The sequence below is a fragment of the Oreochromis aureus genome, linkage group 11 (assembly GCF_013358895.1).
Source record: "Oreochromis aureus strain Israel breed Guangdong linkage group 11, ZZ_aureus, whole genome shotgun sequence".
NCBI lineage: Eukaryota > Metazoa > Chordata > Actinopteri > Cichliformes > Cichlidae > Oreochromis > Oreochromis aureus.
The window spans coordinates 9874932-9901123 of record NC_052952.1 but is presented as its reverse complement, the minus strand read 5'-3'; the positions used below and the strand labels follow the sequence as shown (position 1 = coordinate 9901123).

The following is a 26192-nucleotide window of genomic DNA, read 5'->3' as shown; positions in this document are numbered from 1 at the left end:
TTATTAAAAATCAAATCCACAGAAAAAAACTCCATCTTGTCTTCCTTCTCCTGTTTCCAGATCAATGCAGCCATTGCAAAGACTGTAGCTTTGTAAATATGGTTAGTGATATGTGTGTGATATGATATGTGTATTCGTTTGCCTGTGAGACTGTGCAGCTTCTCCATTATAGCATTACACAGGTTAATGAATAAATATTTCCACATTAAAAGTTAGGCAAAAGAAAAAAGTATCATTGCTTAGGGTCTGTATCATCTTTTGTGCTACTGTGAAAACAATAGTAACAGTTATCTGACATATTTCACAAAGAGCAAAGAGAAATAAGGTCAGGTAGTTAAGGCTTACCTAGCCTCTGATCATGTACGTAGAGATCTTTGATCCCGAGTTCTGCTAGAGTTTTGTCCAGCGGTAACTCGCGTTGACTGATGCTATCCTTCAGCAGCAGGACACGTGTAGGGTCAAACTCACACTTGTCACAAATGACTGGTATCAGAGCCTGGAGCGATATCAAGGGGTTCACCCGTACTACGGCCTTCTGGTTGCCATGGTAGTTCACCATCAATCGCACAGTTTTCTGATACACAAAAGGAAAATGATGGAGAAAATTAGACACGCAAACAGCTGGATGACATTAAAAGCTAATCAAGGATGAATCATCAAGTCAAGAAAAAGGACGATGTAGTTAAGGGAAAAAATACAACAAAGTTAACTGACGGATAACATAACCTAGCCTAAAAGACAAATGCCATAAGATCAACTTTGTTTCCTAAAAATGTATTAAATCTAACTATATATATAATATATAGTTATATTTCTGATTGATGTACAATAGCATATTTCGGTTTAAAAATATAAAGAGTAGAGGAGAACACAGAGAGGATGACACTTCAATAATAAAGAAAAAGAAATAACAATAAAAGAAAGCGCAACAATTCTACCACAGTACTACTTGGCAGCCTCTTTCGTGAATGTATCAAGCTTATCAGCAAATTGTGGAAGAGGTGCTAAGATGTTATAATTTACCCATTATATATGAAAATGTTCAGGTTGATGGTCATAGGTTTTCTAAAATCAACAGTATTTTTAGCCTGTGACATGGGTATATTCTAATGTTTCTGCTAATATGGTCAATAGATAGATGGTTGAAATACTCCAGACTATCAGAAGGTTAAATGGAGACAAAAATAAATTTCCCATCTTTGTGACTGAAGCAATTTTTCCTAACCATGAATAATCAAATTAGCAACCAAAACAGGTGACTGATAGTATAATGTAATATTAAAATAAGGTGCAAAACTGAAATATTTTTTACTTTGTTACTGATAGCCATTTCCGTTTAGTTTTTCTGGTGCATCGGGAAAGGACAAACAGTTTATTTATGTTTAACTATTGTTCAGTGAATCAGTTTAGTTACATAATTTCCTTAGGGATTAATAAAGCATTGTGATTCTGATTACTTACTTCTGACAATTTTATAGGTACTACACTCATTTTAAATGTTTGCATTTTACTGAATTTTGTTTCTTACATTTTGAACACCCCAATTATATCAACAAAACACATTTCAATAGCAGTGTGAACGACTTCTTCCATAACCGTAGACTTTATTGCTGGGCTAACATATTAGACTACTGGGTGGATCCAATACACTGGCAATTGAAACAAGCTATTTAATCTGATCTGTTCAAATTGGTTACATAATGAGAAGATGTGAGATAAAACAGAGAAGACCAATGACTGACAGTGCTGTCTGAAACAGTGTCAGCCTCTGGCCTAAGGCCAGGTGGGGTCAAAGGGAGAGAGAGCAGCCAGTGAGCCCTGAGAAGAGCAGAGAAATAATGCATGGTAACTAAAGGTAAGGTACTCATCAAATATTCAAACGGTAGGAGGAGAGTGAAGGCGAAGACAAGAAAAGGCAGAGAGAAAAAGATTGATGCTGAATAGAATAAAACATCCAGACAGACAATAAGACAGAAAAAGCACACTAGACTTAAAACCAGTTTATAAACTCCAATAAGGGACTCAGAAATGCTGGCCAGTTTAATACCAACCAGCTTCCTACCTTAGCAATGGCCCTTACAGGATTCACTGGCCATGCTTTCTGCCAGTGGTCAGTGATAAAAGGCAGACAGGGACAGGCATTACATAAGACTTGCAGTGAATGCAAATTTGATTTGTGAAAACATGAGATAAACCTTTGTGCGATCAAAACAACACAAATCCAAGCCAGGCATAAAAAAGAAAACATTTGCAGGTTTTAAATATGCTGTAACAGTATACTCCAACATACAAAGCACATATGACAAAAACAGGAGGAAGCTCAAGGTGTCAGGATCCACTGCAACTCACCTCTGGCACTTTGGGTGCTGGTCTGCGCGCCACTTTCTCCTCCGAGACTTTTTCCTTGATAAGCACACAGGCCACGTTAAGGGAGCCCAACAGTGCGTTTGGCTTGAAGCCCAAAGACTGGCCCTCAGGAGACAGAACCTCCAAAGTGTGCAGAGCTGGATTCAGGTGGTAGCGACTACACAGCTCAACCAGCAGATCCATCAGTGCTTTACTGAGAGGGAAAGAGAGAGATAATAGGAGTGAGAGGGAAAGTGTGTGTGTGTGTGTGGGTGTGTATGTGTGTGTGTGTTTAAGAAAGAAATGCAGGAAGAAATGAGAAGAGAAGAAAGGGAGGCAGGACAAAAGCTAGGGTTACAAAGTCTTCGAAGCTTAGCTCGAGTAAAGAGAACAGAATGAAACAATCCCACACTCTCACTTGATGCACTTAAAATTGTTAAAAACAATGGGTGGTATTTTGATCTAAGGCATTTCCACAGACAAAATACAGACACAGTGACAGCAGCAGTGATTTAAATATGAACATCAAAACAATGCCTTCATCTTAATTCTTTCTGTACAAATATTTCTCATTCATTTGAGGTTGATTGTATAACAGTAGTACCTTTTTCTGAGAAAGTTCTTATCCATTTTAAAACCCTACAAAAATTAATGTTATTGTTTAATAAGGCAAAACACTGACTGAAAAATAACATACTGTATGTGAAGTAGAACTAAAACCTGAGCACGTCCATATGCTCTATAAAAGGTAAGGTGGTTGCTGAAGATTTCACCTGTGCAGTCCATCTAAAAGTCTTTACAAAAAAGGTAGTGACAAAGCACTGGGCATAAAAAATAATGCCTCTGTCATTCACTTATGCCCATTGCTTTGTGTGCCTGTTTGGATTGCGGTGCTCATGTGGAGGCCTATAGTACTACTTGTCAATCCTCACATAAAGAAACCTAGAAACAGTCTCCAATGTTTTCTGGGAACAGAGATCAGATGACAGAACTGAGAGAGATACTGCTACAAAGAGCACCATTGACAATCACTAACACATGGACGCAGACTGCAACTAAAACCAAAAACAGACCCAGTGTCTGATGTGCTTCTCGAGATTCATATCATACAAAACATGCCAAAACATAATGGCTATCTCTAAGTATTTACCCTATTTTGTTTCTATTTATTTACTCTAGCACTGAATATATACCTCCCTGGTTCACCTAGGATCATTTTTAGCCATGTTATGGTCAAGCATTACTAAGCTGTAGTTTCAAGTATCTATCGTAAATATTTAAAGTGTGACAAATTACATTACGAGGGTGCACAGGGCATCTAGATGATTCATGAAGTGTGACACTGCGGTCATAAAAATTATATATTAGGTTTAATAATAATATTAATATGAGCATGACAACAAAAACACACAACCAGATAAAAACTAAACAACTAACTAACTGCATAAGCCACAGTATTAATTCAGTAATAACATATACTATCATGCCTGCAATATAGATGCCATGTCTAGTGCTATATCTGCACCAATACATTTTTCACTATTTCTAAATACTACAAAATAAACCCACAATCACGCTCGTGCTGATTGATTATAGCAAATATCCTATAGCTTGTTCTATTTTGTCAATACTGAGATCACGTTTATTTAACATGACTACTCGACTTTTGTGAAATAAGTTTGTGCTTTAAGAGAGCGGCAAAGGTGCGTTAACTAGAGCAAAGCCTCTGAGAGTTTCTGAGTCCTTTGTGAGGCACACCTTCCCTTAATCACAGGATTAATAAGGCAGGAATAAAAGTACTAAAAAAAAAAACACTGGAACATTACATTAATAACTGAAGTTTATGAGATCAGAAGAATGCAAAGATATGCCATATCTTTATTCAACCACTGTGTCACTTACTTTTAAAGTAGAGAATTACCTCATCTCCGGTATAGTCATAACTGGAATGTGTTTAAATGAGACAGCATGTCCTTTAAGTGCAAAAAACATAAAACTAAAAAGTCCCAAGCCCATAACCGTAAAGCATATCGTTTTATCGTAAACGATATGTTGCAATGTGCTGGCACATTCCTATATGTGCTATTTTTAGTCCTTGAATTTAATCACTAACTATCACTACAGAATATAACAGATGATATAAGTTTATGAGGAGTCTGCACTTTGACCTTAGGGTGGAGGTAGTGAATGAGCCTTTGTATGAATGATTTGTGTTTATCCCTCTGTCATAGCAACAGGTTCTGATGTTTTAAGCAACATTGATCATAGTATGACCATCTTCTATTAAACATAGGTCATACAAGGTCTTACCTTCATAGTGTCATAACAACCTGTGGTTTGTGGAATATTTAAAAGTGGAATGGCAGAGCCTCAGCTTTCAGGCCCTTCTTCTATTATATTAGTTCTGCATGTTAGAAAGCTTCTATGACAATAATAGGATACATAGTTTTTCTAGTGATGAGTATACAGAGGCATCTGATGGTGATACATTCTCTATAGTTATTAAAAGAGTCTCTTGTTGTTTTATACAAGAGAGACATCCCCAATTTTCTGCCCTACAGACGATAACCTCATTAGGGACAGAGAGCATTAGCAGCTCAGCCACTGACTCTCTGGGACAAAGCGTGTGTTGGAAATTGGAATGGAACCCCTTGACGAGGCCCCGCTGGCACGGTAAACAAAACATGCACAGGAGCAACAAACATACAGTTTTTCTGATGACTGTGAACGAAGATCAACCTATAGAATCATATCGCAGAACTAACAATAAACTAAGGTTAGATTAGATTTGTATTTCCAGATATAAATAAAACAGCTACAGATATATGAACATTTTATAGTCAAATAATATGAGATTAATGGGCAAAACTTTTGGTCATGACACATGTGACAATAAAATGAACAAATCAAAACTATGTTTGATTTGTGCTTGTGTGGGCCTATTTTTTCTCACCTTCCATCCTCAGTCACATAAATCTGGTTGCCCTGTGGCAGGGTTAACTGTAAATCCACTGTGGCCCTCAGGATGTTCTCCTTGGCCTCCATGCTTGATGTCCCTCCCCCATCAGGTGTAGTGGTTCTGAAGATGTGGCGTGGAGCGGGTTGAGGAGCCGGTGGTGGAGGTGGGGCATGGGCCTTCATCCTCCTTCTTGGTGATGACAGTTGGAGAGATACACAAATAAGAATATTTTTTCATTTTTAGGCCATCCCTTTCATATGGTACAATACTTTAAAATTTCCTAATGACGTATTCATTTTATCCAAACAAATGATATATTATATATATGTCTGTTTCCTCTGAATCATTACTGTTTTTTTCTGAAGTTCAGTCAGTTACACAACATGACAGCCTATGAATACAACCCACTGCTACCACATCAGGGGCAGCCGGAATACTAATGGTGACTTTTTTTCTATCTTTCTGTTTCTGATTGTGACATAACCTTCCCTTCATTAAGATTACATAACAAACTACAGACACGCCAAGATGATTATTTTGGTTATCAAGATCTCTGAGCCTTTTGCAGCTGTTTAATCTATCTGGTCTATTGCCTCTTTAATATCACTCCTACACTCCTACAATCAATGCCTGCTGTCAAACAGCTTTCCAAAGGCAAATTAACATCCCTGCTTTGACAGAAACAACACCCCTCATCCATTTTTATCCCACCCCTGAGGAGAATGTATAAACATATCTGAACCTATGAATCAACAACGTTATTAACAGTAATACAAAATACAAAATTGGGCTGACAGAACTGTAGCAGCGTTGAGAAAATTAGAAATTCTATTGTTTTTTTTCTTAACAGAAATAAAGGAAGCCATAAAGTACTGAATGGGCCAGGGTGCAGACCACGCATCATTTAATCTCTTTAAAATACTTTTATGAAAATCACCAATTTAAAAAAACAGATGGAGATACAAAACAAACTCCAGCCACACAGCTCCTTCGTGAGCACTATGACAGATGTCAATGACAAGCTCCTTCTTGTGTGTTTGACCTCGGCTTAACATAAACTGTACTTGCCCTGACAGACACAGCTGATTAGACAGAAATGAAACAGCTCATTCTCTCAGCAATGACAAGTGCCATATGATTAAGGACACACTCACTCTCTCAAGTATTAGCCTTGGATAACAAAAGAAAAAACATCCCACTCACATCAAAAACAGTCCTTGTGCTGATTAAGTGTTCCGAATGTGTTATATATCAGACTGTTTACAACTCTCGTTCCAAGGATTCGGGAGACACTCTGAGGAATCGGTGTATGCATTTAATTGTAGACTCCAAAGTTGTTCAATCCAGTATTCTCGACGTTATCCCTGCCCAGTTCAAAGGCAGCAAAATGAAGGACATTTGCACATGGACATAGCACAGTGAGTGGACTCTAACCTGGCTAAAGTTAACCATTAACAGCTACGTCACATATCAACTAACTCTCGCCCAAAGGACTCATAGAGTCATTGACTCATTATCCAGTGCAGTGAGAATGTTTCACTTTTTGGAATTTGGAGTCAAATCACAGTGCACGTCACTTCTAATTATTGACTAGAAAATCTGTGACCATACACGCACCTAAAATTGTGTGTAGTGATGAAAGAGCAGGTTTACAGACCTGTAACTGTGAGAGACTTTTTGCATTTTCCTGTTAAGTCTGAGTCTTCTAAGGTAAACAGCACAGGGCTCTGTGGAACTGTGGGACTGGGTCCTGGCCAGGCTTAACACAGGCAGCTAGTATCCTCCTCTCTCTTTCGCTTGCTGTTTGTCTCACCGTAACATTTCCCTTTCCCTCTCTCTCTCTCGCTTTTCCTCGCTCAAACATGTACAAAGACTCCTTTAGAAGAAGCCTAGTCTCCCACAGAGTTAGAATGAGCGTAAACAGAGAGAAAGAGTGGGAAAGTAAAGAAGCACCAAGGAATGAAACGCAAAAGGAAACCCAGCTCTGGCACAGGGGGGCAGTAAGTGCTGCTGGAGAGACTAAGTTACAATGCTCACACACATACACACCTGCACACACAGAAAAGGTTACTAATGGATAGTTCCTTTTACTTGACAAAACAGCATTAACAAGGATTTCTTTTGCTGGCCTCTATTAAAATTCTTTTAAAAAAATTGTCCACAATACTTTCTGCACAGGAGTACACATCAGTTTCCCTTCGTATAAAAAGAAGTCTATAGCAATGTATTCACATATATAAAAAAATTATTGGTTTATACAGCAACGTCAGATGTTTTTAACCCTCAGCATCAGCCGGGCTCCAGTCTATGGTGCATCTGAGATCAGAACATGTGGGCAGCTATAAAAAATTACCAGAAGGCACATAAATAAATATTTGAAAATATGCTTTACCTCTTCTATAACCTGAATATTACTATGCTCAATCTTGATCAAGACACTTGGGTTAATTCATGACTGAATGTTAAGGCATGACTTTGTGTGGTGGCACACATATTACACTACAAAATGCAAACACTGCCAATGTGTACGTCAGAGTTAAGATTATTCCTGTTTGGTAAAAAGATTGCATAACACTAAAAACACACTGGAGACCACCTTCACTTTGTTTCTAAATAGGGGAGAAATAAAGGTTAGAGAATGTAGCATTTAACCTTATTTGTCAAGGAAACATTGATTAAATGATCCCATGTTCCAAGATCTTATGCACCCAATATCCAAATATACTAGTGCATGAACCTAGTATATTATCCTCTATCAGAACCATCAAAACACATTTTTGAGTGTAGCCCACTGGGTTGAGCAGGTGACCCATATGCCGAAAGGCTACTGCAGGATCCCTGGCACACTTCTGTTCTGTTTAGTTCCTGAATGTCATTCACCCTGCATTTGTAACAGAGGATAGAGCTACTGCAACACACTTTACAGTTGACTAATGGAAACAGCCAAGTGAGAATGCAGAGGACTAATAAGAAAAAAACACAACACTGAATGGCCTACAGGCAGTATGACATATTTTATGCATTCTAAAAAGTGTACAAAATAAGACAATATAGGTCCTGCAAGACTTTTCTTTTGAAAAGAAGAAGTCAACCAACGCTTGCCTCAAAACACACTCACACACAGAAACAATGTAACAACATACTATGCTCTTCTCATTTTTTGTCCACTATGGAAAAAATAGATGAAAGTTACCGTAAGTGTTTATTTTTATGTATCCGTTAAAATAGGCTTCTTTTACATTTAATTTATGAGAAAAAAACATTAAGCCTAATCTAGATAAAGCACAAAAAATATTTTTATGTGTTCCATGTCTTATCAGATTTACTCATTTATATTTTTTCCATCTATTTGTCGAGTAATCACACATTTGAAAAGTCAGACTTACATTTTCACCTGATTACGCAATAGACACAGAGTGTGCACCACACATCCGGGACACTCAGGCTCTCCCTCCACACATGCATTTAGTCAGCATACCCTTTGAGTGTCATGGTGTCCCCATGGCAACCTATATTTACACCACTTGACTGCAAAAGAAGGCAGATCTTAGTCCAGTAGCAGCTGTGGACTTGAGAGGCATGCACACCCAGGGTGAGTGACCCGGAGAAACACAAATGAACAAGAGACAGAGTGTGGAAGACTGAAATTGGACATATGAGCCAAGACAAGCATTTGTTTGCAGTTGCTAGTCACAAAACCTTCTAATTCAGCATATGTCTCGATGCTCATATTACTATCCATGTGCTTAACCCCCACCGCATCTCAATGTCAAGTAAACCGAGTCTGGAAATGCCAGCTTGATCCTCTACATTCACAGTATCACCGCTGCCCCTCTCACTACAGCCAAGTGAAAATTACAACAGCATAGAGAAGCAAATGAAAAAATGTCAGCATTTATTTTTGAACCTCGGATTTTCTTAAAATGTAACATCTCTGGTTAGATATTTTAATAATCCTTAAAAGTTACAGTTTCCATGTCAAAACAAGTTTTTGTAGTTTACAAGTCAGGCAAAAATACAGAAACAAAAATTGCTAGCAACTGTCTTAGTACCTGTACCATTCATAAGTGGATGTAAAAAAAATGGATACAATACAAAAAGCTAAAACACTGTTGTCGCTCATAACTGTTTTAAGGAATTTTAACCATTAATAACAGGAAATCTGTATATTCTGACATCTGTCATGTACTTAATCGAACTTTTAGTTCCAATCTTTGTCAAACAAAAACAGACATACAAACAAATGAGTTGCCATAGTAACGGTCTTGCAGGCAGCATACAATCATTAGCTCTCCTCAGACTGATAAATCATATCCGGTTTTACCGTCTCATTTGCCCAAATGCAAAACATTTCACTAAATTTGCATACAAGCAGTAACCTTATTACATACTATAAATAGCCCCGAATTTGCAAACAGTCTGAGGCTCCAGTGTTAATATTTTTAGTTTGCATGAAACTTTAATTTACCTGATTATTAAGTCCTGACTTCTCCAAAAGAACCAAGTTAGGGCTCTGCAGAGTCTGATCAACATGTGTGCAGAGACCGTAATAACCCGTGGGACAAAAAAACAAAAGAACACACACACCGCAGGTGCTAAATGATTTGTTACTCATGGGATCAATTAGGTTGCTTACACTCTTAAACAGTTAGCTAACACAATAACCTCAGATGGAACCAGCAACCAGTAATCCAGGGTTTTGGTCAAACTGTCTTTTTTTTTTTTCTTAGAGAAGGATGGACTGAAATGACCTGAGGTATCCAAAAGGCAGCCCTGCTTGAATTCTTTAAATGCTAATCAAAGCTGGTTCAATGCTTGAGCACAGGATGTACCAGACCAGCTTTTACAAAAGGATAACACCACCCCATTGCATTAGCTACATTCAAAGGTTATAAATATTTTATAAATGTAACAATTATTTTCTACAGTTAGATTGGTGCTAATTTATATTAAAGTATGGACAAGAGCAACTATTCTTATTGTAACAACCTTTTTGCTTTGCTGCTATTTCTAGCATGTAAGGGAAACAATATTTTTTAAAGAGTTTATGTTTTTTATAGCCTGCATAAACCTGCATGGCAAGAATGCACAGGACAAAATATTTACAGCTGTCTCTGAGTGATCTTTGGGACATCACAAATTCACCACAGCCTGTTGCATGTGCACGAGTTTAGCACTGCTAAAGTATTCGTCTGTCTCCTTTTGATTTTTGCTTCACGTCATTCCTTGACTTTATGGAAGACCTCAAGGAAAAAATGATTAGGACTTAGGATGTAATTTCACCAACCATTTAACCACAACTCAGAGTATTTATTTCACAACTAAAGGGAAAAATCCACCTACTGTGGATAGCACCACTACTCATCAACCCTCTTTTTTTGTATTCATCTCTTTTGACATATATAGTTATCATGTCTGCTTGTGACCAGTGACTAAGAGACATGCTGTAAACAGTTTAGCACAAAACATGTACCAAGACAACCATAATTCTCCAAATACAGGAACAGGAAGCTGACTTAACAGACTGTCTGCAGAGCTGGAAAAATCATGCCTGTTTTTTCCTTTTCTTATTTGGTCTTATTTGAACATTTATTAACTGGTCTGTTCCAGGGGGCATTTCACTGTGTTCCAGCTACATTGTGGTAAAGCTCACGGGTGGCAAACAGACCAACAGAAGTAAGAGAACAAAAAAAAGAGAATAAATAGTTAGTAAGAAAGAAAGAGAAAAGGGAATCTCAGGTGGCACAAAGCCTTGTGTGGAGGGGGAACAGGAGGAAAGGGAATAGTAAGGGTGGAGCAAAGAGTGGAATGTAGAGGAACAACAGCAGGAAATAATAATTAGTTTATTCTCTATTCCCTAAGCTGCTGCTTGTTCAATTAGAGAGAACTCCTGCTGGAGTGACAGGAAGAAAAGAAGGAGCAAAAAATTTAAAAAAAAAATATATAACACGAATCAGTGTAAAGCTTCAGAAAAGCTGAAAAGTGAAATATTATCACAGCATTTGTGGGGGGAAAAGTACAAAAGCATTCATTCATAACTTTTGGCAGAAAGTCATGCCTTAAAGGAAGGTTTGCCAACATGAAAAAAGACTGCATGCGCTCCCTTCTGATACCCTTTATGTGTTTAATAATAATAGCTTAAAAATGTCACATGTTGGTAAATTACTGATATGATTACAGGTTATTCCTTATCTTTCTCTGCAATGAAGGCAAAACCAGGGAGAAACATTCCAAGGTTAAACATGTGCAAACCTATCACATTGAACACTCCAATACCTCTGCTTTATCACATCAGCTAGATGAATCCACCCAGCTTTACTCACACACATGCAGTCCGTCTGTCTTCCTCTGTGACAAACACACATACCACAGAGACTAACATATGACAGCAGGCTTCCAGAAATAAATCTGAGCAGTGCATAACAGCTGCACAATACAGGCAGATACAGTGTACTCTAGATACTGTCAAATATACAAGCACTACTTTGTTGTAAGGTGTCTGCTAGTGCTTTTTTTTTGCAGGGGGTGGGAGGGTGGGGGCAGAGGTTGACAAGTGGAAGAAAACAGAGTGGATAATGTAGTGAACCTAAACCTAGTTTATAAATAGGGCCAGTCTAGATGTCTGAAATGTCACTGATATAACAAAGCATAGTGCTGGAGTAACTATCTTCTGAGCATAAGTGCTGCTTTGATAGTGCTGCCCAAGGACTGATTAATTTCATCCTACTGTGTCTGGCCTTGTAAAATGCACTGTTGTTGTTAATTAAAGGAGTAGCACTTCCAGATAATTTAATTAATAAGCCAACTACTTCACATAAAGATTATATGCCAGTCTTGTGCTTTTGAGCAAATATATTCCATCAGTGCTGAACAGGCTTGCAGAAGCACTGCATCCACACCCTCTCTATTTTAAACGGGATGGCCTGAGAACTGTATGCAGACATTACCAGATACATACTGCACTACTGCCAACAATGCATAGCCTCAAACGCAACCCTCTCTTTCCCATCTCAGCTTTCATGAGTTAAATTTAACTCATCATAAAAATAACACTAAGCGTCCAGCTGTGACCATGTACGCCCTTTGCTAAATATGCACACTGTATAGGCTTCTGAGCAAAGACAAAAAGAAGGGAACTCCCTTAGTCAGCAGCCGACCACATGAACCTTAATATTTTATGAAGTGGGTGTGAGGTTTGGAAAGGTTACGTCTGCTTCTGTCTAAAAATCATCTGAGACACTAGCTATAAAAAGACATACAGTATCCTATCTTAGATTACTCTTAGTCTATCTATAAGTGTGAGACGCAAATGGCATTCAAATGCTATGCAAACAGTCAAACAGTAAGAATGGCATTTGAGTTCAGACACGATTTCAAAGTAATGAACATTTTGACTGTAGCTAGGCGAAACCTCTCTTCATATACAGCACTTATTAGTTCACAGAGACATCCACATACAACAGGACAGGCAGCGTGGCATGCAGTAATTACATCTGGGTGTGTGTATTTGTATACATGCACACAGAATTTATCTGTAAAATCTCCAACCCCATCTTTCTGTGGGTGTGTTTTTGAATGGGCACCAAAACAAATAAACCAAAAAAACTGCAGATGTGTTTAAAGTAGGATGTGTGGCCCACCAGCGATGAAGCACACGGCAGCACAAATCTGGACGTTGACGGCGGTGAGGCTGTTTTATTTTTTTGCTCTTTGCGCTTCAAGGGGTCCTTTGAACAGCTAATAAGTGGGAACAAATGTGAGGTTTGGGTGGATGATTGTTACTGGGGACTGAACCATGTGACCAAAGTAAACTCACAAGGTTCTGACGTCACATGCATCAACGGCGTCTCAAGAAAAGAGAAAAGAATTCTTGTTAAACTTTTACCACCTCAGTAAAACACTTTAAAGGATGGAAGAAAAAAAACCAAGTGGGGAATTCTGTGAATTTGTAATTTATTTTAGTGGCTCTGCTTTAATTAATTCTCCATTTATTTAAGCAACTCTTCTGTTTACTTATTACTTCTGTGCCATATTAAACAGACGCTTCTGCTCTCAACCTCGCTCGGCACACAAACAAGTACAGAGGCAGTCACTTACTGACACACAAACACCCCAGGTCCAGACATGCAGAGGAAAACACCAGTGTGCTCATTAAGACTTCAAGAAAGAGGACTAGTCTGGTATAAATAGAATGAACACACACTAAAAAAAGAGGGTGATTGAAAACAATTTTGCTTCAGATGAGGACACATGTTGTCGGATGTTCATCCTGACTTTTTGTAACGTTCTCACTGGGAAATCATTTGTTTCTGTTATTCAATTCAATTTCATTTTATTTACACAACTGTCATCTATACATCTTATATTGTAAACTGCAGACCCTACAGTATTAAAGAAACAAACAAAAACAAGCAAAAAAAAAAGCCAACAACAATCAAACGTTATATTCATGCCTAATTAGACTTTCTTTAAAGCTTAGGAACTAAGGCCTTATTCAGTCCAACTTTGGACTACTGATAAAAACAGGCTTTGTAAGCACTGATACACAATCAAACATGCACATGCTCAGATTTCACTAGCTAGGTACAAAAGTTTAAAAAAGAAAAAGAAAAAGAAAAACAATCAATGGTCTCTTCCCAGTCTGTTTGACTGTGCTGGATGTTAATGCAGTTTTATGAGCTGTGTTTCACGAATGCGGCACTGTGTAGTAAAGTAGCTACTCCCTGTGTGATGACGATAGAGAGATCACAGAACAAAAGGAGTTGTCAAGGTAGATTTAAATGGGAAGAAATGTCACATAAAGAGCAGATAAAAAGCCATTTTGCTTCCACTGCCAGCTACCTCCGTGACCTGTCTGCTTTATAATTTGGCCAACAAGCACTTAAGAGTCTGGAATCACTGTAATTAAGAGTATCTGGTTAAAGGAACCTTTGCTTTAAAGGTCACAGCAGGAGAAAAAAGAAAAGACCAAAATTTTATTCACCTCATCAACACTATCAAGTGTTGCTGGTATTTCCCCTGAAGAACACCACGGTTTACTGTTTATCCGATAGTGAGCTATTACTACATAACTACAGCACATGGACGATGGCATTTTTATGGTGTCCCGCTGAGTAAAAGGAATGACTCATCTAAACTAGATCAGAATTGACAAGGTCAACAACAGGGGCTCTCAAGTACACAGGTATGACCATAATTAGCACCCAAGTACCACATAATGATGCTGAGGGACCGAGCAGCTCACCAGGACATTGCACACTAATTTTCTTTTGCTGACCACCCAGTAAAAAACAAGAAGAAAAGAAACAGACACTGACTATTATGACATATTATTAAAAACATAGGCAGCCGAAGGCTATAATTAGGCCTTTTATCTCTTGCCTTTCTACCCATGGACAACAAAAACATACAGACTGGTAAATATAAATCAGCAATACTGCATTTAGGGTGGAAAACACTTACTTTCATCCCCTTGTAGCACAACAACATGTGAAAGACTAGACCTGCAATCATACTGTGTGGACTGTTGTCAACAATAGCATGTTTTGGCATTCAAATGTACAGTAGGATATAAGGAGTTACTTGGTATGATCTGTTGGAGTGTGCCCTAATATAAGCTCTCATAACATGTAGGATAATCAGGTTGCATTTAGTTTATGTTTGGTTTTAAATGGGAGATAGACTCAATATGCAAGTGGCAGCCCCACCCAAACTGCACAATTAAAAGGAGCCCTTGGAAAGTACAGTTCACAGTTGTTGCTGTTCCAGCCCCAGATCTTCATTAATGTCTCTCCATGAACCACCAAGGAGACAGTTAAAATATTCTGTGCTTCGAAGCTGCTCATGGCTTTTTCTATGTGTGTGGCAAACAGACTGAGCTGCTGGAACACTCTCTGTTGTCGGTGCTGACTATAGGCTGTGTGTTATTACTGGGCAGTCATATACACTTGAATGGGCAACGGGCCTATCTACAATAATTCATTGCCGTGGTAAAAAAGAAAAACTAAAAGTTATAACAAATAGCACCGTATAATATCGCGAGAACATTAGAACCGAACCCATTAGTAGGTAGGTTATGGCTTTCATAGTAAGACTAGAAATTAGAGGTTGTTAACTTTAAGCATTCAGCCAAGGCAAATTCCCAGCTGACATTATTACAATTATCCAGAAAGTTCTTTTAATGTTACGTAAACAATCAGAAGAAAAAACACAAGCACTGAGTTGTAAATAGTCTGGTGTGTTGAGTGTTTGTTTAGAAATGGGCTACTTACCCTAAAGGCGGCTTTGAGGACGCGCTCATCGCTGAGACTGTCTCCAACTTGAGATTAGCGGGGCTCGCTCCCAAAATGCGCTGTTACTCAGACTCGGTGGCTATCCATGATGTTGTCACCTGCGAGTTTTAGCATCATACTTACAATAATTTATAGTCGTCAAATTTTCTAGTATAACTCTAACAATGTCGGAATATTTATTTTAAGAGGGAAAAACTGTCTATAACGTATAAGAGTGCACAACAAGTGACAGTGTGCAAAGATGAGTCAGTCTGCTGTGAGCTGAAGCACAACGGCCGCAAAGTGTCCCTGGAGGCTAGCAACGACCTAACAATCCGTACATGCTCACTAATTTTAAGTTATACTCTATCCATGCTGAACATTCTTACTGAGTCATTCGGACTGAGTAACTTGTCATATCCACTTGTTGTAATCTTCGTATCCCTTCGCGAAGTTGTCAAGTCAACTGAACCATTAAAAAGACTACCGGGATGTCCTTTCAAACTAAAAGTTTCTTTTTAAAAACGCTCATTTCAAAGTCTTCCCGTTTTTATGTGACTCTAGTGAGGGATATATATTAGCTCCACCGAAAACATCTACATTATAACTGTGCTATTTTCCATACTGTACCTCGCGTGCGGACAGTCTTGTAACGCTTAAAGAACATTGACGCTTTTATTTAGAAAGGAATCCCAAGCGATTTCCGTTATCTACATACTCTTACTTTGCCGAGATTCGCTTCAGCCCGCTTTCGTCAGCAGATCTCATGTCAATCATCCTCATCGGGACTTCATTCAGCGCCAACTGGAGAGCGTCGGTACGAATACTGTATAGAAATATCCTACTACCGACACACAAAATACAACAACATAGCGTGTGTACAAACAGCAATATGAACTCCAATTAACACACACACACACACACACACATATCTATCTATCTATCTATCTATCTATCTATCTATCTATCTATCTATCTATCTATCTATCTAATGTATTATATATATATATGTATTATTATTATTATTATTATTATTATTATTATTATTATTATTATTATTATTATGATGATGATATTTTGTTTGATGTCAGGTCCACATCCGCCAAAGTCTGAGTCGCAGCTTCTAGATGATAATACTTTATTTAAATTCTGCAAAATGACAATTCAAATCTTTTCTCCCAGCATGCTTTGTGCCACGAGAAAGCGTAGACATGTAGTTAAAACTGTCCACCACAAGAGGTCAGCATAGACCATACAGTAATCACTCAGCGACTCTAATTTAAACAGTATAAAAGTTATAGGTCCTATTAGGATGAGAGTATACTTTCTGTGGGTACACTGGCTATACTAAAGGCTTTATAAAGATATTTATATTGAATGTATGATATGAAGCAGAGGAAGAAGAGGAAGTAGTAGAGGAACAAGATGAAAATGAAAAAAGAAAAAAGGAAAGTGAAGCTGGACGTGTGCATGCTAAAACAAACAAACAAACAAACAAACAAACAAACAAACAAACAAACAGTATTTGAACAATAATAACAAGTCCACCTATAGCCACAATAAAAAAAAATCTTTATACACCTTTATTCACACCTAAATAAGGTGTAAAAAATCAGTTTATACACCTTATTCACACCGTGTTTGGTAATTCTCACTTCTAGACAAACAGGAAACTCTATTGGCACCTCTGTTTCTGCACACCTTGTCCTTGCAGACTTTAAGAGTGATAGTTCATCGGTACACATCTGAAAGCATCACATAAGGAGCAGTGAAGCATAATTCCTGACTCTACCTAATCTGAAGAGCAATCAGTGAGATACCACTAAGTCAGGTGAATACATTTTGACAATGTTTGAAATATATGGGGTGTTATGTTTTGCATGATTTTAGAAATATGTTTGCGCTATAACGCATAAAGCTTAAGGGTGTACACATTGTTGTAGGGATTTGAATCCAAAACACTGTAACCTAATTTCTTTTTCTATCCTTTTACTACTTTGATTGGAAATTGTTTGTAAAAGAAGGAACTACCACAATTTCTTTTAAGTTGACCTTTAATAAGGCTTTTAGAGAATTTAACAATATTCATATTAAATAATCTCATTATATATAAAAAGATCTATGTGGATATGGATCATATCACAAATAAACAGAGCTAAATAAATATTCACTGTCAGGGTTAATTTAGTTTTAAATCAATTCAATTGTACTCATATAGCGCCAAATGGAAACAACAGTTGACTCAAGGCACTTATGATGGTATGTAGTGACACTGGCCTGGTGAACTTTTAGACTCATATGATTTGTCTTATATTAGTTGCAATGGTGATTTAGGTCAAGTTTTCATAAAGCAGCAGCATCACTTTGATTCATGAGAAGGAGTGACAAACATTCAGAAGAAAAGAGTATGACAGCTCATAAGCAGCTCATAAGGAAACTGTGTCCAGGTCTGAGTCTTGCACAACAGGACAAATCCACAACTAATATCATATCAAGACCTAGATGCAGGTCATCCTGTCCAGATTCATTCACAACAGCCTGACTTTTCTCGACACGATCTGCAGTCTTTATTTAAACGGATCATCCCCCCAAACTACTGAAATAAGTCTGTAAAAGCTCAACTATTTCTTAAAACATGTTTGCCTTTACTGTTGAAACTAATGCTTGAAAAACTTCTCTTTTTTTCAGTTATATGTGAAACAATGACTGAATTCTGACTATGGGTGTGAGTGAGCCATTATTTATCAGTTAAGGCTGACATTAGATCAGATTAGGAATGGTTACAGTGTGGGAAATTCAAGCAGAGTTTCCTTGAAATCTTATTAAGCATTAAAAAAAAGGGAGGCTGCTATATTCCATCAGTAGATTAAAATGTTACTAAATAATTACTCAAACACTGGAATAATCATAAACTGTAGCACAAACTGTTTTTATTTAACTAAAAAAAGGACTTGAGGGCAGATCACAGGTCCATCAAAGATCTGTCTGATCTGTTTCTCCACATTTTTATCATCAGTTTCTGTCGCCCACATATACTTACAGTTATAAAGATTTAATTGTCTTTATAATATGTATCTAAATATAATCATGATTATTAAAAAAATTAAACATGTCCTCTGCCCACTGGATTAAAATGGCATTGCCTTGGTGAATGCTGGGTTCTTTATTTCCCTACTCACCCATGTGCCAGGGTTACTACTCAGAGTTGATTCAACTTTGATGAGCTTTTCTTGGAACAGGAAACTGTTCCAAGAAAAGCCCTGAGTTCAGCAACTGAGAGTTGCTGAACTCAGGGTTTATCTCAGGGTTTATTTTTAAACTGTTTTAAACTCAAAATTTGATGAACATGTTTCCTGGAAATAGAGCCCAGAAAGCAAATTTCCAACATGATATAAATAACCAGGGTAAACCCTCGTGTGTGAGCTCCCCTAATATTGGAGAAGTAGATAGAAGTTCATTATGAAAAGAGTGCCTGGTACACTGTGTAAAAGAAAATCTAAAACAAATAAATGAATAATGCATGAGTGCAAGCTGTTGCAAATCACTCACACCTCATATTTTAATGAAACTAGGACAAACACAAGGTAGCCTACCATATGCTGCTTTGTTTTTTAAGCTCAGGTTGAATTACATGCAGCAATGACAACAACAAAAAAAGTTAAAGAGGGAAACAGTAACACTTTATGCTAAAAATGAGCTGCAAATGTTCCACCAGGTTCTTCTAATTTTGATGTGATTGAGATACAGTCATGCTAACAAAGAACATTTTCAGAGCACTTCTATCTAAATAATCTCAGCAGTCCTGTAAAAAAAGGTTTGAACACTGTGAAAACTAACATGGATTTATGAGGTTTACAGATTTTTTTTTTTTAGGTTCACAAAGTCACTCACAGTCAATAAAACGACTTTAAGAACAATGTCAAGAATGACAGATAAAACCAGACAGTGCCTGACCAAGATGGTGGCGCGTGAACAACACGAGACTCAGTGTCTCTCCAGAATCTGCTATTTAGCGGTTTTTTATCTACTTTTGACTGGATTATTCATCCAGAATTTTGAATTCGAGCATAGGCTTCATGGGCTCAGACAACATGTTACCCCTGCCCTCAGGATTGGAAATCAGGAGCTCAGGATCTGGCTGCATGGGTGTGATGACCTTGTCTGCTTTTTCCTTCCTCTTTGTGACGTTGAGTAGAAGGTTGGCAGGGGTTTCTGAAAGGAAGCAGACTTGTTGACACTTATTTAATAATGCTTGGTGGCAACCATTCTCTCCTCTCCCCTGCAATCAAGCGTTTGGGAGGGAGTATGTCATCAGTCCGTTTGTCTCTCTGTTTGTTAGTTAGTAACAATATACTAGGCATAAATAGATTTGAATACATACACAGAAAGTTTCACCCAAACGCAGACTGAAATACAGACACAGATTCCCTGCCCTCCAGCCTCTCCTGTTCCCTGTTCTTATTTTCTTTGTCTTTTTTTGTGGCAGTTTTGGATTTTGTGATTATTAAGAACTTTTCTGACCTAGGTTACTCCCAGTTTTACTTTATTAACTTGTATCTCGCCCCAAATTCTACTTCCTGGATGTCATTTCCCTGTGCTAGCCCCCCTCCTGATTGCACATGTCTTCACTTACAGGCGTGTCTGTCTTTGGTTTTATATGTGGTGTCTGTTGTGTTCTTCAGTAACCTCACTTGTGTGCTGCCTGCCTGTTTCTTGGATTCAATTTGCAATTTTTTCCAGCATTTGGATTTTGTTTGGACTCTTCATATTTGGATTTTCCAACTTCCAAAATAAAGGTGCGTTTTCTGTTTATTAACATCTCCCTGTTCAGCATCTGGGTCCTGTCATTCCATACAATATGACACGTCCTGACTTTTTATGCCTTTGATCTCACCGTGGAAAGCATTTTTATCTCTTGGACCTATGCTCAGCATTTTTTTAAGCTTAGAGTTAACTTCATTCAGGCTATCGTTCCACTTCTTAAAAACACATCATGACACTGCCCAGATTCCATTAGACAGGGAAAAAAACTATTTCACTTCCCCACCGAAAAGAAAACTTTATTCACCTCAATGACTCTCTCCATTGCTGCCGATTTTGTCTCGAAGAACACCGCGCTTTAATACAAACCTGACGTGGAGCTATCACTGTGTAAATACATTATATAACTGCACAGCATGGATTGCATGGTTTTAGAGTTTTTCACCACAAGAGGACGATAAAGACCATGCATAAAACAGCAAGAATCGCCCTATAAAGAGTCATAAATATGCATCAGAGGCGCACAACGAAACCAAGATGAAGAGGAAAAAAGATATTTTGATAACAAAAACAAAACAAAACAAAACAAAAAAACTACAATAAAGACATATGAAGAGAGAGAGATATATATGGAAGCTAAAATAGAATCATTTTAAAAAATCGCTAATTTGCCTTTTAAAATTGCAGCCCATTAAAAGTAAATAAATAAAAAACTTTAATTTTTTTTAAAAGAGAAAACTCTTAAATCTAACTCTGGTCTTGAACAAATGCTAATATGAGGCATGTACATTTCTTATTCAAAGCTGCAAAATGTGACAGGAAATGTGGCAAACCAAATGTATAACCAGATACAGCAAACCTGTCTGATTAAAACAGTTAAATAATTAGCTTAACTTTAAGGAACTTTAAAAAGAGTAATATTTTATGAAAGTGGAAAACACGAATAGCAATCTGCATTTTAAAACGTTAATGATAAACTGTTTGGGCCTTTAAGCAAAAACTAACTGCTGTTTTCTAAAGGTGTGAAAATGTGTGTAACCATATGCCGTGCTGTTCTTGAATTATTTTTGGGTGTCTAGCTGGTAAGCTCAGAGTTTAAACTGATAAAGATCTCACTTAAGGACGTACAGGAAACGACATCTGCACTTCTGCTTCAGTACTACTCATTATCAGACTGCAGCATTAAGACTGTTATTTATCTCTCCACATCTAAAGCTATCGTCGCATCAACAACAGAGGGGGAAAAAACGAGCCTTGAAGCGTAATTCCTGACTCTACCTGGTTGGATTAGCCATCACTGAGATATCACTATGGCAGGTGAATATATTTTAACATGAATCTCAAATTTAGGATATTTGCAGTGTAAACGATTTTTTTGTGTTATAATGCGTAATGCGTAAAGTCTGTAGGCCTATGCATTGCTTTAAGAATTTAAATTCAAATACTGCAATACCGCAAATACTTCTTTTTTTCTCTTTCCATATTTAATCTAGATAAAATTTTATTTGAGACCACTGTGCTCGAAAAATTGTAAAAGTGTAAGAAATAAATGCACTGTTGCGATATCTTTGAAGTTCACCTTTAATAAACCTTTTATATTTGCTGTGATCTGCAAAAATGCATCTGCTGATTGAGACAATGTAAAAAATATTATTGTAAGTGATGCTAATCATATTAAATAATCCATTACTTAAAATGTCCATGTAAGACAAAATGATAAAATAAAGAAAAAGACCATAATGAAAGGTTTATAGGTTTATAGGTTTATAGTGGTATTTGTGCACAAATACCACCATACCTGTGACCTGTTTTAAAATCAGCTACAATGGCGATGGAAAGTTTAAACTCTATTCTCATTAACACAATTGGAGTACCTGTAATAACCAGCAGGTGGCTCAATAATCTCCGTTATCACTTGACTTAAACCTAATACAACAAAGCTGAACTGATCACTATTTGTATTTTTTTTTTTTTTAGAAATTGAAAAGAAAAACCTCCTTTAAAAAAACTGACGGGACAGCAACAGTGGTCTTCAACTTACATTCCAACTTTTTTCACCAGTTTTGTTGTTGTTGTTGTTGTTTTTAAATTAAAATGCTTGATAATGTGTGATAATATAACCTAATTTGGATGGTTAATTTTTGTAGTATGTGTGAAAATAATAATAACAAAAAATAAGACTACTACTACTAATAATAAAACAATTATAATAACTCTCTTTACAGAACAGACCACAGCGTACAATTACGACGAATACGAAAATGGTTTCGGCGACTACAGTCCTACCAATTTCAGTGATGTACAGGGCTTCAGCCAAGTGTTTCTAACCACTCTCTATAGTTTGGTTTTCACCTTGGGCTTCATAGGTAGGTGTGTCCTTTACTGTGGGAATGACAGTTGTGTACATATTGGACGGAAAGTGTGAAAGGTATACAATTCTTGACTCTTTTTTTCTCCCAAAGGTAATGGACTAGTGGTGTATGTCGTGGTGAAGCACCGCAACCAGAGCAACTTGACAGACATCTGCCTCTTCAACCTGGCTCTCTCTGACCTCCTCTTCGTCTTCACGCTGCCTTTCTACTCTCACTATGCCAGGGTCGGCCAGTGGACTTTTGGAGACTTCATGTGCCATTTGTTGTCCGGCTCTCACCAGACTGGCTTCTTCAGCAGCATCTTCTTCATGGTTGTCATGACGCTGGACCGTTATGTGATCATTGTGCACGCTCACAGGGTTGCACGTTATCGCACAATGAGGGCAGCCATCATTCTGACCGTGCTTGTTTGGATGCTGAGCTTGTTTGTCTCTCTGCCAGATTTTATCTTCACACAGGAAATAAAGAAAGATTCTCAGAAGAATAGATGTAGCTATCCCGAGGACAGCAAAGTCTGGGAACGTTACAACCTGTTCACCACAAATGTGCTGGGTCTCGTGATTCCCTTGCTGGTGATGGTAGGTTGCTACTCCAGGATCATCCCCACACTGGTAAACATGAGGACCGCAAAGAAGCACCGCATCGTCAAGCTGATCATCTGTATAGTGGTTGCGTTCTTCTTGCTCTGGGCTCCATATAACATTTCCCGTTTCTTGAAGTTTCTTCAGGAAAAAGAGAAAATCCCAGGTATTGACACCTGGGACAAAAATATAAGGCTGTCAGTGGTAGTAACTGAGGCCTTTGCTTACACTCACTGTTGCCTGAATCCCATCATATATGCGTTTGTGGGACAGAAGTTTACGAGAAGAGCCTTGAAGCTGCTGAAAAATTTTGTGCCTGGCATCAGGAATCTTTCAGACAGCTCATTCAGGAGAAGCTCAGTTATTTCCAAGTCCTCTGAAGTCACCTCCACTTATATCATGTAGAAGTTGTAGGGCAGATTGTTTGACATGAATGTTTTACCCTGTTATTACTGCAGACCATATCTTATTCATGTTTCATTGATTTGTTTTGTTAATTTGGTCACTCCCACTTGCCACATAGCAGTTTTCTTCACCTGTGTCTCACCATGTTGAATTTTCAGTATTGTTTTGACTGTAAGATTTCAGATTTAAAGGCTCATTACTTCTGAAATGATTGTAACCTGCCAGCACTGCTGTCAGCTTTACAGATTCTCAAGTCCTTTCTAAACTATGTAATAAGTTTTTCTGCTGATGGTGTAAATTGAAACAATTTTCTTCATGCATGTTTTTATTCAACGGCTATGTAGGATAAACATATCGAAAAAGAAAACAAGGCAGAAAACAAACCAAATATGACATAATGGAACATTTAATACTTGTGTGCATAAAGCGTTTCATTCAAATGTATGCAAATACAGTGCTAGGTGTTAAAAGTACATTTTCACGTTCCTTCTTACATCATTTATGGTATTTGACAAATGATGTGCAACAAACTTTCCAGTGTGTATTTTTGTGTCAATTTTGTATATGTATGTACAGTATGCAGTATAGAGTTTTATATATTACATTTTCTTTTTTTGCTTCAGTGATTATTGCAGGTATTTCAGAGGTTATACTATATATGTATTATCTTGCTTTAATGTACACATTTGTTATGTTTTTTTTTGGTTGCTGTTGTTTTGTTTGATTTTGATTCCTTGGCTTTGCAATTTCTTTACCAGCTAAAGTGATTACATTCTGCAATACTCATCTCTCATCCTGATTTTACATGGTAGTTTCCTTAAGACAGTCACTGATATTGCATATTTTGAGTATAATAGTGTGTATTGAGCATGATCTCCTATATTTCCCTTTGTAACTGTAAAGACAAATTCCTTACATAGTTATGAAAAAAGAGATTATTAAAAAAAAAAGACAAGATATGATGTGAGACAGTTCCTAATTTATTTATTTGATACTTAACTGTTTGCCACCATAGAACAGTGGTGTCGTCTGTTATAGGGGACCATTAGTGGAAGACGAACTACAGTATAACAAAGATTTCATCAGCTGTGAGTATGTTCAAGTAAAGTTGAAGTAAAGGTGAGCTGTGTAATTCCTCATGAGCTGAATGCTTTTTGCAGATGTTATATGAGAAGTATTTTTGACAAACAGTCTATATTTGTAAAATCAAAGTAAGTAAATTGCAGGGTAAGCAGAAACACCCTAAAAACACAATTCAATATTTATATTAATAATACAGAAATAGAAAAATCTAATGCTTATAAATTAAAATAACCTGGGTGAAAAATGACTGCTAACTATGTATATTATTGACATTCTTTGAAAAAAGAGTTCAGAAATAATCTTTTTTTCCACGTAAGAGTAAAATAATTTGGGGATTTCGTGTTTACATGCACAGTATGTTTTCGAAACATTCAGAAAATATGAATAACAGCTATTTTCAAACTCAGCAAAGGTTGTCACTGCATCCCCAAACGCGAGTTTAAACACAAAGAAAAGCTTAAGGTGAAGAAGCAGCAAACGTGCAGGATAAATGATGTATGGGTTTATGGTACTTTAAAGAAACTCTGCATTTACTTACTTTTTTCTCCAGTTGTGTTTTTAAGACAAACATTACGTGATAAATTGCTTGTCTGGTCTGCACCAGGCGAACTTTGTCTTTAGGAAATCAAATCATTGTAATGTAACAGCATAGGTCAGAAATGATGAGATCACCAGCAGTGGCTGTTAAACACAGAGATACAATCACATTTAGCAATCTGAGGCACTGAGGCAGTGTCATAACTGGTCAGTGAGCTGCTAACCAGGATGTCACACACTCATTTCCTGTTGGTTCATCTACCGGTAACCCCCCCCTCAAACAGCCATCTCAGAAAATGACCATGTGGTTTGATTATGCGTCACTGAAATTCTACCAAAGAATTCAAACTTTTGAAATGTGCACCAGTTTTCTAATTTTCCACCACAAGAGGTGGCAGTAGACCACACATACGTGTTTTACAAGAATCAATCATCTCTCATAGGGTTTGTGGGTTGTGCAGCAATAAGTGTATAAAAATGGTTCTATAGGGTCTATGACATGGAGATGCACCACAATGACAACAAGAAGAGAAAATGATGACAAGAAAAGGAAGACATCAAGATAGAGACAGAAACACCAGTTTATAGTAATATTGCATTTGACTCTGATTAGAAGTCTTTGGACAATTACTACTATCAGTCAAGCACATTTCTTAATCAAAGCTGCAACTTGTGATGTGAAATGTAACAAAGCAAGGACCAAAATATTAATTGCAGAAGTCATCACTCGCCCTTTCAGATGTGAGTGAAATTATGCTGTTAAAATTAAAGATGTGTTCATATTGAAAATTATTTGAAAAATAGTGCATTTTCTAAATAAGTTTAAGTGGAAGGAAAAATAAAATTGGTGAAAATGTACATGCAAAAATCATGAAGG

The 26192-nt window shown here is 37.4% G+C and overlaps 2 protein-coding genes across 10 annotated transcripts in view; one reads left to right on the top strand and one right to left on the bottom strand.

The window, feature by feature from the left end:
* cobl (cordon-bleu WH2 repeat protein) overlaps positions 1–16319 on the bottom strand; it is a 51760-nt gene extending 35441 nt beyond the window's left edge. For 3 of the 8 annotated variants that reach the window (XM_039619566.1, XM_039619563.1, XM_039619565.1), the window contains exons 1-4: positions 15577–16028; positions 5300–5494; positions 2350–2560; positions 346–574 (exon numbers count right to left, since the gene is read on the bottom strand). In XM_039619566.1, the coding sequence (XP_039475500.1) occupies positions 346–574; positions 2350–2560; positions 5300–5494; positions 15577–15605 (664 nt within the window). In that variant the 5' untranslated portion in view covers positions 15606–16028. Of the gene's footprint in view, positions 1–345; positions 575–2349; positions 2561–5299; positions 5495–6508; positions 6677–15576; positions 16062–16300 lie in introns of those variants that run through there. The other 5 variants (XM_039619561.1, XM_039619560.1, XM_031742681.2 and 2 more) reach the window with 5 other exon arrangements.
* A 3788-nt stretch (positions 16320–20107) lies between these two features.
* Positions 20108–24750, top strand: LOC116322597 (C-C chemokine receptor type 2-like). 2 transcript variants are annotated; one of them, XM_031742704.2, is made up of 4 exons: positions 20239–20372; positions 21553–21654; positions 22563–22703; positions 22800–24748. In XM_031742704.2, exons 2-4 carry the CDS (start codon positions 21648–21650, stop codon positions 23693–23695), a joined length of 1044 nt encoding a protein of 347 aa, XP_031598564.2. In that variant the 5' UTR covers positions 20239–20372; positions 21553–21647; the 3' UTR covers positions 23696–24748. The 2 variants fall into 2 exon arrangements, with proteins under 2 accessions (XP_039475044.1, XP_031598564.2); XM_039619110.1 differs by lacking the exon at positions 21553–21654 and having other exon boundaries at positions 20108–20372; positions 22800–24750.
* Positions 24751–26192: the final 1442 nt, after the last annotated feature.